The sequence below is a fragment of the Salvia hispanica genome, chromosome 3, assembly GCF_029641045.1.
Source record: "Salvia hispanica isolate PSC_SH4W2 chromosome 3, Shi_PSC_v1, whole genome shotgun sequence".
Lineage (NCBI taxonomy): Eukaryota > Viridiplantae > Streptophyta > Magnoliopsida > Lamiales > Lamiaceae > Salvia > Salvia hispanica.
In genome coordinates, this window is record NC_142694.1 from 19,301,171 (window position 1) to 19,313,049 (window position 11,879).

Below are 11,879 nucleotides of genomic sequence, written 5' to 3' on the forward strand. Positions count from 1 at the left end.
GTATTTCCCATAAACTTTGAAATTGGTCTATAATATCACAAACTATGCACTTATTTGGTATTTAACAAACTGACTCAAATAAGATATTTTCATCAAAACTTTTACATGGTCAACTGTGATACATTTTATGATATTTTAAACCACTTTTTAAGTTCATAATGAATAGGATAAAAAGTCACATTGAAAATCATATTGATTTCATTGTATCAAGTATGAAAAAAAAAAAAAAAACTTGATAAGTCAGTCAAATAGAGTGAGAGAATTTATCACAATTTTATAATTGTATCAAGTATGATAAAAAAAATAAAAAGCCTCGTATGAACCTTTTATATATAAAGTTGATCACAATTTTATAATTTATCTATTTGAAAATTTTATTAGAAATATACGGCAACAAATAATTATGAATCCACTGTAATTATATTTTGTCTAACCACAAATATAGGTAAAAGCTTCACGAGATAACGAGACAAAGTATTGTCCAATTCAAGCTTTCCTTGTTTACAACTCTCAATTGGATTTTAAGTAATGAATAATCACGATTCATTTACAAATTTAGCTAATAGACATTTAATTTTTTGGATATTCCTTTAATTTCAAGATGCCACGACAAATTTTAATTTAATTAGTAGTCCATATAATTTGATTGCAGTCCTTTTCCTACAATAATTGCAATATGTTGAGGACACAATTAAAATCAATAGCCAAACCAAATTAATCTTTAAATATCATCACCTTGCGCACGGTGCCAATGAAGATATTGTCCTTTATTTTTTTTTATTATGATACTACATCTTGATTCTTAATTTTCTGTAGCTATTGACAGCAAATAACCATCCACTATTAGTTGGCAAGTCAATTTTCATGTTCAAATTTTCTCGAACCCTTGATGCTATAAATAAGCCTTGAAAAGTTGAAATGCAATCACACAAAACTCAACTAATCTTGAATTTGAGTTGTCAATCTATGGCATCCATCAAATTCACATTATCCTTACTTCTATTTCTTGCCACTTTCACATATGCTACGGCAAAATTAGGGCATCACAAAGAGATCGAAATGACGATCTACTACCATGACTATGCCGGCGGCCCAAATGCCACCACGATCGAGATAGCAGGCCCATCGACCGGACAATTAAATTTCACCAAGTTTGGAGCCATGTTTTGCACAGACGACCCAATATACAAAGGAATTAAGAAGGAGTCGGTCCCAATTGCAAGGGGCCGGGGTATATACATCATATCGGCCCTAGATGGGACCCAAGCTCAGATGCTAATGTCGGTTGTGTTTATCAACGGAAAATATAAAGGCAGCACAATTGAAATACAAGGTTCCTACGAGCAATCAGCGGTGCAGGCATCAGAGGCGGCAATAGTGGGTGGCACGGGAAAATTCCGGCTTGCCCGTGGTTACGCCACTTTCGAGGTTGTTTCCTATGATGTAGTGACCGGCTATTCAATTACCCGGTCTAATATGACTGTGCTACATTACTAAGCTCTCGTGCTACAATTTACATCGAATAAATTATCCATTGCTCTCAATTTAAATGTACTTGATGTATAGATCCAATGACTGCAAACTTTGTTCTTTTGGGGGGATTATACATATTAATGCACACTTATTTTTCGTTATTTTAATAATAATATCTTTGTCTTCTATCCTAATTTTTTCATTTATTTACAATTTTACTACATATGTCATCCAATTAAAAGACACTCTACCAAATTAATGTGGGGCTTTTTCTCCACTTACGATACATTCTCAATTATGTGTAATATACAAATAACAAGACAATAAAATACTTAAAATAATTAAAAAGTTTAAATACAAATTTTTCAAGCTCAAAGCTGAACTTATTTACATGTCTCCAATCCCCTTCAATCATAGTAGTAAATTAGTTGTTATAACTTATAACCACATAGTGATCAAAACAACTACCATCTCAATTTTAAATATGCAATATATTTATTCTATTCATTGGCATGTGATGAGATCCAATTTTAAATCTAGCATCAAACAGTCAACTTTGGAACACTGTGAAATTCTTGGTTCGCTACCTGCAGCTTTATTTATTTATTTTTGCCTCGTCAATGGTATTTATGGAGCGTTCATTATTTATTTTCAAGTATTTATTTTTTTTTTTATCACGATTCGTGCAATTTCTAAATCATCATGATCTGCACATGTACACTTTTTAATTTAAATTTGTGAAATAATTTGTCAATCCAAGTTAAAACTATTATGTTTTCTAATTACTCACTCCGTTCCTAAAATATACTCTATTCGTCCCGTAATAGATGGCATACTTGGACAATAACACGGGATTTTAGGATATACTCCCCCCGTCCACAAATAATAGATCTATTGTTGTTCGGCACGAGTTTTAATGTAGAATTAGTAAAGTAAGAGAGAGAGGGACAAAAAGTAGGTAAAGTAAGAGAGAAGGGAAGAAAAAGTGAGTAAAGTATGAGAGAGGGAAGAAAAAGTAGGAAAAGTATGAGAGATAAACTTTCCATTTCTAGAAAGTGGTCTATTTTTTGTGGACGTCCCAAAATGACAAAAGTGATCTATTTTTTGTCGGAAGGGATCAGCTAAGCCATTTTATCAAACATTTGCTACTACACCAGTACTAAATTGACATGTGTACAATCTTTAAAAAATAAAAAATAAATTAATTCTTGCGTGGCATCTCTTCCTCGGTCACTCACGCTTAATTCAACTTTTATTTCATCTTCCCTTGCAACTCTACGCATCTTCCTCACAAATCTCTTGCTGAATTCAACTTCATTTTGACATCTTCCCCACAAATCTCTCTAAACCCAGCGGTGCACCTGCGGCGGGGAGGGAAGTTGCAGTCCAAGCGTCAACTTCTAGAGAGCAGACCAAAACTTAGGGGTTGTGATAGATCGGGGATCGGAGGAAGTCGTCGTTGGTGGAGGCGAGGAGGGCGAGCCTCTCCGGTGACGACGGAGGATTCCACGGGGATTCTCGGTGTGATGAAGGGTGCCGGAGGAAAAATCTGAGCAACCAGTCCAGGCGGGCGGTGGGGCGAGCTGCTGCTATTTGGTGGAGATCGAATCGGCGAGACGAATTGTAGGTGATTCGAGAGGTGGTGGTGGACTGGAGGAGGTTATCGGCGGGGAGAAGTAGGGGAGAACGTAGTTTGGAAGGGGGGCGAGAGAGAGGCAGACGTGGTGGTGCTTTGGCTTTTTACCGGCGGCAATATGATGTTCAAAAGGTGGAGAGTTGTGGGGAAGTTGAAATGAATGTTGAATTCAGCTAAGTGTATGAGAGGAGGAAGAGAAGAATTCAGCGCAATAGTGTGAGAGGAGGAAGAGATTATTTTTTTAAAGATTGTACACATGTCAATTTAATATTGGTGTAGCAGCAAATGTTTGATAAAATGGCTTAGCTGATCCCTTCCGATTTTTTGTGGACGGAGGGAGTATGTTGTTTGTGTATTAGGTGGAGAGAGAAAAAATAGTATATTTATATTAATGTGAGATGGAGTTTTTTCCAAAAAAGGAAATATGACATCTTTTGTGGGACAAACTAAAAAGAAAAATGTAACATTTATTATAGATATGAGGCTTGACGTCCTATTTCCTAATCATTTTCATGCACCAACAATAACAAGTTCACAATTCATCAAGCTTAAGTCTAGAAGATCAACCTTAAGGCCTTTTTTTTTCAATTTTTCAAAACCGGGATCATCCTTTCTCCTTAACTCAAGAAATCGGACTCCTAAGGACACTACATTCACTTCATCGAAATATGGAAGTTATAGCTCAAGCGGTTAATAAGTGAAAGAAAGGTTCTGTGGCCCAACTCTTAAGAGAAACTAAGTCCACACCAACAAATCATAAAGGAAACGATGTGCCTAGTGACATTCGAATGAAGAAAATCAAGCATGCTTATGCACAAATATAAGAATAATTTAAGCCAAAATCAACATTAATCAAGCAAGCATGCGCACACCCCCCAAACTTAAATCATGCATTGTCCTCAATGTGCATACTCATGAAAAGCAAAGGACAAAAATAATAAAGAAAGGGGTACGAAGTCTCCCTCAAATCATGTTAAGTCGGGGTGTGTGGGTCGGGTATTTCTTTCCTTCGGCTCGGCTCCTCATAAGTAGCTCGTCCTTATTCCTACAAAACAAAACTAGAAAAAGAACTATTTACAATACCCGGTTCAAGATAAAAAACGAGGGAAAGAACCAAGTTAAGAAAACCCTCGCGATCAAAACAAAAACATAAACAAGTAAAAACTCAAACCACATATGATGGGTTGCCTCCCATCTAGCGCCTTTCTTTAACGTCTTTGGCTAGACATTCTCACCAATTTTATGAGTTTTCACCCGTGGGATTAACAAACTCTCCGGATCCCTCCTTCTTAGCAGTTGAATCCCCATTACAGACTCAAAGAAGGGATTCAAAACCACCATCCCCCAATCTTGGAATTTAATCTTTGGTTTCTTCTTCTTGCGAGTCGGGGATGGTGTGGATGGCCGGTGATCATGGATGCTATGGAATGGCAACAAGCCAAGTGCTTGGCAAGACTCATGCTCAACAAATGAAGGCTATGTACTCTCTGCAGCTCTCGTCTCATCCTCCTTTACTGCTTCCACAGTCGATGTGACTCACTCCTCTTCTTTTTCTTCACAAACATGTTGAATAGGTGGATCATCTAGCGTCTCGATGCACATAGGAGGGCGGACTTCATCTCCAGTCGAGAGAGAGGTCGCTAGGTCTATCAACTCCTTCATTTTACCACATAATTTGGCCCATGTAAGATCCTGATCATCTTCAAATGCCTTATCTTTAAGAATCTTAAATCTCTCACTTCTTGCATTTTGAAGATCGCTCAAGGCTTTTTTCTAAGGCAAGTTCTTCTCCAAATGTGAAATCGGGATCATTTCGCCTTTTCTTGAGATCAGATATCCTCCTTTGGAGCAGATCAATTGGATCAAATGAGAACTCCTCATCTTCTTCATGGTCGTTACTGAAGTGTGAGCTCGAATGGCCTTGTTGCACTCCACAGATATCACATTCAGATGTCTCCCTCACACTTTCATATCTCTAGATGCCTACAAAAATAGAACATCTCTGCAACCTAGAACACAGTCCAAACAGAAAATACCAAGCACAAAACAATAATATAAATCAAAGCAAGTAAGGGGTTAAGTTAGCACGATGTCACCCCTCTACCGGAAGCGAGAACCTCGAAAACTCCGGGATTAGTCCTAATAATCGTGTGTGTGGTAAGGAAAGTGTTCTAGCAAAAATACTAAGAGCGGGAGTCAAGCCATCCTTACCAAACCGTTGAGAAACGGTCTACCTCTTTCGAACTTGGTGACCACTCGTCACGCGCTTTCCACACAAACCTCGTTCTCCTTGCTAAATAAGATTTCTGCACAAGAAACACACGGATTACGGGCACCCTGTGGAAAACAAAATAAAAAACTAAAAATTTAACTAAACTAAACTACCTATAAAACTAAGAAAAGTAAAAAGAAAAACACACAAAGTTCTAACAACTAACGCCTCCCCGGCAACGACGCCAAAAACTTGTTGTGCTTTTTAGGGTGCAATTTAAGTACACAAAACAAGTAATAAATCCCTAAAAAGACTACATCTGCAAGTATACAGACGTGCAATGCAGTATAAAAGGTGTCGAACCCACAGGGAGGAGATTAATTGCTAAAACTAGTAAACCTAAACTAAAAAGCAGTAAAATAGTTTAATTTTGGGTTTTTGATCTAGAGGCGAGTGAAGGACGAAACGAGAAGGAAAAATACAAGGGAATCACGATAAAGAGGGAAGACTACTCCTAGCTCGTTTCGGGTTGCTTGTTCACATGAATCCTTAAGTATAATTATTTTCCAATATTTATCGGGATCATGTTGATTTTACGCTCTCACGCAGCTGATCACTGATCGTGGAATTTTACACCTAGGATAAGCTGATCACGTCTCCTAGGCTCTACTCACCAACCCCTTACTCCTACAGTCGCATAGTAAGCTCGGGATTGACTTCTACGAACGTTCAACACACAAGATCCACCCCGGACTATCCCCTGATCATATTTAGCCTAGGGTTCCTTATCTATGTTAGCTCCCTACTCCAAGTTAAAGAGACATTGAAGTTAAGGTCATTACCGGATTAAGTTTCCTAGAAAAATCCAACACGGATTGAAATAAAGACATAGATAAGAACCAAAATATGGAAATCTATCAAAACAAAGTCATGGATTCATATTTACAAGCTTCACTAACTAACTAGGAGTAATCCCTAAAATCTAGCCACTCATAGTGGGCAACAATACAAGAAAACAAGTAAATGCTACCATATGGGCAAGATTAGGGAAGAATTAGCCTCAAGCTTCTTCTTCATCCTCCCAAAAATGGACTCCAAGCCTCTTTTTCTCTCTAAAAATCGTCTCCAGCCGCCAAAAGATGCATTGGAAGTCGTGCCCTAGCTATTTAAATAGCTAGGGCTCGAAAAACAGGCCCAGTACCAATTGCCCGGTCGGGCGATCTGCACCTTGAAAAACGCCCGATCGGGCATTTTGTCATACTCTCGATTAGGTCGCGCGTTTTGCACTGCATTGCGCAGTCTTCGTAAAACAGTCATACCTTCTTCATCCGGACTCCGATTGAGGCGTGCGAGGTATCCACGCGAAGCTCTTTCGAAGGTGAATGGAATGGTGGACTTGTAGAAGCATTTTAAGTCAATCTTGCATGGCTGATTACTGATCAGATTCCGACCTTTGTTTTCTTCCTTCTCTCTCTTATAGATTTGTGTTTTGTCCTACAATATATCAAAATGAGTCCATTTTTCACCTAAAAATGTGTGTTAAAACAATACAATAAAGGACTACAATTTGATTCACATCACTTCGCCGATGAGCCCCGGTGGGGACCGACGGTTTTTCACCGGCAGTTTAGGATGCATCGAGAACTGTTTCTCTAAATTTTTCACGCGATAGAAGCGCGCGACGAGTTCTTCCAGCAGCGGGAAGATGCTGCCCACAGAAGGGGTCTATCCCAGCTCACGAAGTGCACGGTTGCGCTTCGTCAGTTGGCATACGGCACTACGACAGACATGTTCGACGAGTATCTTCACGTCGGGGATACAACTGTCCGGGAGTGTCTGGTAAAATTTTGTGAGGGCGTTATTGACACATTCGGCGCCACATATTTGCGCAAGCCGAATGCGGAAGATTGCCAGTAACTGATGGGGATGCACGATAGGGTGCACGGCTTTCCTGGTATGTTAGGGAGTATTAATTGTATGCACTGGGAGTGGAAGAATTGTCCGGCAGCGTGGAGAGGTCAATTCACCAGTGGGTATAAGAGTACCCACCCGATGATGATCCTTGAAGCCATCGTTGACCACTGTCTTTGGAGTTGGCATGCTCACTTTGGCGTGGCGGAATCAAACAACGACATCAATGTGTTGAACTCGTGGAGTCTCTTCACCGAGCAATACAATGGCAACGGTCCGGTTATCAAGTTCACTGCCAACGGACGGCAGCATCATATGGGGTACTACTTAGCCGACGACATTTACCCGAGATGGCCAGTTTTCTTGAAGACGATCTCCTGCCCAACGGATGCAAGGAGAGAGCTTTTTGCATCGCGGCAAGAAGCTGCACGGAAGGACGTGGAGCGAGGATTCAGTGTGCTTCAAGCGCGTTGGGCAATAGTGAAAGGCTCGGCTCGTTCTTGGTACAGGCATCATATCGCCAATGTCATGTACGCGTGCATCATCTTGCACAACATGATTATTCACGATGAAGGTCGAACAACTAGCGATTGGTTCGATGTTGAAGCCGGTCCGAGCGCAGGTCATGCAACCCCGACGGTCGTTCGAGGTTTATCCTATGGAGTCAGCGAGAGATTACAAGCTCAGGAGAGCATGCGCAACCAACAAGCTCATCTTCAAATCATGAACGACATGATTGAAGAAGTTTGGATACATAGTGGTCGTTGAAATTGTACCTCTTTTTAAGTATTTTCGTTGTAATTTTTTTTTTAAATTAAGTAATGTATGTTTTTTGCTAGTTCTTTAATTTGGAGTCTAATTTTGCTATTTATAATTGGTAAACATAAAAAAATAAATTAAAATTGAAATGAAAAATGGATAATAGATGGGGCACCCACTAGGGCCAAACCATTGCAGAAAGATAAGGTATGCTGATGTGACAACCTCTAGGGCCCCCCACTAGGGCTTCCACTGGGGCATCCATTGTGGATGCTCTTAAGAGATGACACGAGATTTTAGGAGATGTTGTTTTGTTTGTTAAGTGGAAAGAGAAAATATATTTTTATATATTGGTGTGAGAGAAAACTTTTTCTAAAATAGAAAATGTGACATATTTTTTGGGACAAACTATAAAGAAAAATGTGACATCTATTATGGGACGGAGGGAGTACTTCTTAATCTTCCTTCCAGAGTTTTGGTGATGATCAAGATAGCTTGTTTGTTTGATGAATTTATTTTTTCTTAATCTTCCTTCGGGAGTCTTGGTGATAATCATGTCTTGCTTGTTTGTTTGATGAATTTATTTTATTATTGGTACTTATAGAGATTATAGCTATGGATTTAAATGGATATTAATTTTCTATTAGTAACGGTGCTAAGGGTTTCAAATTAAACGCTAATTGGCTATTGAATCTCTAAAATTAAATATCAAATTTAATTAGTCAACAATTAATGAGTATACATGGAATCAATGACCAATTAGCAATAAAATGGCTGCCTAAATTAACGCGCAATCAACACTCCTTTACTTAGTGGAATAAAATGGATGTCTAAATTAACAACATTTAATTAGTGAAAAGCTGTTTTAAATTTAACGCTAATATTTAAAATTAGCCATAACTTAAACTTTGGGTTGTGATAAAATGCAAACTTATATATTGTATAAACTCAAACTCCTCAACACAGCTTCAACACAGCTTCAACACAGTTTCAATACAATATCAACACAGTGTAAAATTTTAAGATTTTAATGTTAACACAGTATCAACACAATATCAACACAGAATCAATCATTGACTACCGTTGAAATTCTGTTGACATTTTCATATTGATGCTTTTTTGTGAGCTGTTGACATTTTTCAATTGTCAAGATCATAGTTTTGAGTTTGTACAATATTTAGATATTTCATTTGATCACAACCCCTTAAACTTTTGTATAATGATAAATTATAGTACTCAATATTTACAAATATTCAAATTCATACCCAAAACTCAAAATATTTACAATTTAGGTCAAAACTCACCTTTTATATATGAACTAGTATCACTCTCGTGCTATGCACGGCTTATTTTATTTTATTCAAATTATGAAATATTTTTTGAATTTAAAAATAATATAGATCTAAAATTATAAATGTAGTAATAATGATAAGATGTACTACAACAAATAACCTCATACATATAATAAGATTTTATAATTGTTTCAACGATATTTCATACTAATGAACATATGGAGTACTACAATATTACTACATTTGATAAATATAATTAATTTATTAAATAAGGTTGTGATATACTCCCACTGTGTAATTTGTGTAAAAAATTAAGAATAATTTGAAGTACAAAATTATGAATTTAGGATAATTTGTGTAAAAAATTGAGAGGATTAATTTTATTATGTAATAATACTATTGATAAATGTGCATATATCTGTACCAAAATTCAAATTTTATATATTTTATTAGTGTTAACCCGCACTATGCGCGATTTAAAATAATTTCATTCTATTAATATGGCATTGTGAATATACTAATAAACTAAATAAAATAAGAAACAATATTATCACATAAGATTATAAAATTAAAAAATGTACTATATACTAACATATGTGAAATACTTATAAATATAAATTAAATAAGTATAAAATTAAACCAACATAGAAAAATATTACACAACACATAAATACTTTATATATTTTTTGCTATCCTTCTTATTCACACCTTCTATCTGTTGTTGCATTATTGGATTTTCTCAAACAAAATTAAATATTTTCAACAAAGACAATATCGTCCTTAACAACATACACACTTGAATACTAAAATTCTATCTAGTTCAAATCGATATAAAATATTTAACATACAACTAAAAATTATTAGGAGGATAACCATGTTACTATAAAAAGATAAATGATAAACTACAAAACAAATAAAAAACATACACAGATATTAATAAAACTTAACATTGGAAAAAAAAAAACCAATAGTTCCTAAGTTACCAAAAAACTAAAGTAAACAACATTAATAATACAATAATAGGAATAGCAAAATAAAGAAAAAGAAATAGTAAAGCACAAACTCAACCAAACACACATAGTTGAAGTGCCACAACTTCTCTCTCCTACTTATTTCTACCTCATTTTCTTCCCTGGTCTATTTAATCTCCATATTGATGATTTATGTAGGTGTGCAAGAACAATGTGATATTTTATGCTCTTCGTTTTCTTTGCTTTCTTTTTGCCATATTATTGGCTTTGGGTGTGTTTTTTTGCACTACAACTATGAAAGTGACGAAGTTGACGAGAATGTGCAAAGCATTAGCTTCAATATATTATAATAGTCAGTTCTTGCTACCCCTTAAAATAAATTTTATTTAAATATTTCCTATACAATAGCATATAAATTCTTATTCACATTGCTACTTGCAGCTAGCCATTAAAAAGTCGACGATTAGCTTAGTTGACAGGTCTACATCACATGCTCATTTTCTGTAAGGTCGACACTATAAATACACCATGACAAGTTGTACATAAATCGCACAAAACTCAGTAACAAATCAAACACAATCTCATTTGCCTTCTCTTTTTGTTTTGTGCTATGGCATCCAACAAAATCACATTAGCTTCAATGCTCTTTCTCACCATTCTCACATATTCAAATGCAAAGCTAGGCCATCTCAAGGAGACAAAACTAACGGTCTACTTCCAAGATTACGCTGGCGACCAAAATACATCCGTGATCGGGATACCAGTCTCATCGAATGGGGCCCTAAACTTCTCCAAGTTCGGAGCTATGTTTTGCACAGATGACCCAATTACTGCAGGATTCGAGGAAGGCTCAGCCGTAATTGCAAGGGGCCGAGGCGTATATGTGACCTCAGCTCTGGATGGGTCCAGCACCCATGTGATGGTGTCAATTGTTTTTATTGATGGCAAGTATAAAGGCAGCTCAATAGAAATATATGGTTCTGACATGCAGTTTGAGAAAGTGAGGGAGGTGGCAGTGGTGGGCGGCACAGGGAAATTCCGGCTAGCGCGTGGCTATTCTACTTTCGAGAGTCTTTACTCTGATCCAGTGCGCGGTCATACAATCATCCAATTTAATGCAACTATACTACATTACTAGATTCTTATTTAGAAAGGATTGTCTTGTCTTATTTTATTCAAAAGTGTATCCAAATAATGTTTGAAACACTTTATAAATAAAAGTAAACTTCAATAGCTTATAATATATCCCCCAACAGTAAGTTACGGCTAAAGTTGTCTACTAGGCCGGGCCGACCAGTCCAACACGGCCCAGGGTCGATATGGGTCGGCCCAAGCCCGATATGGGCAGGCCCAGAAACGACCCATCAGCAAAACGAAGTGGGGCTTGGGCTTGGCTCACAAGTAAAAAACGGGATTCAACTGGGCCATTTTAAATGATTATTGAGTGCATTTTTAATGCCATTGTCGTAACTCGCAAGTGATTATGTCTTTTTTGTACCCATTGTGTTTGTTTGTGTTGAGAAATATGAGCTGAAGCACTTGTTTTGCACGCACATATAGCATAAATTTAATTGAAATATAAGAAAACAATTTCACCTTTGGTTAAACTGAACTTCCTACTTTTT

At 36.9% G+C, this 11,879-nt stretch overlaps 1 protein-coding gene and 1 pseudogene across 1 annotated transcript; both read left to right on the forward strand.

The window, feature by feature from the left end:
* The first annotated feature begins 896 nt into the window (after positions 1–896).
* LOC125209466 (dirigent protein 22-like) lies at positions 897–1,667 on the forward strand. The gene has a single exon (XM_089067905.1). It carries the CDS (start codon positions 919–921, stop codon positions 1,495–1,497), a length of 579 nt encoding a protein of 192 aa, XP_088924031.1. The 5' UTR covers positions 897–918; the 3' UTR covers positions 1,498–1,667.
* A 9,166-nt stretch (positions 1,668–10,833) lies between these two features.
* LOC125209567 (dirigent protein 22 pseudogene) lies at positions 10,834–11,489 on the forward strand (annotated as a pseudogene).
* The last annotated feature ends 390 nt before the right edge of the window (positions 11,490–11,879 follow it).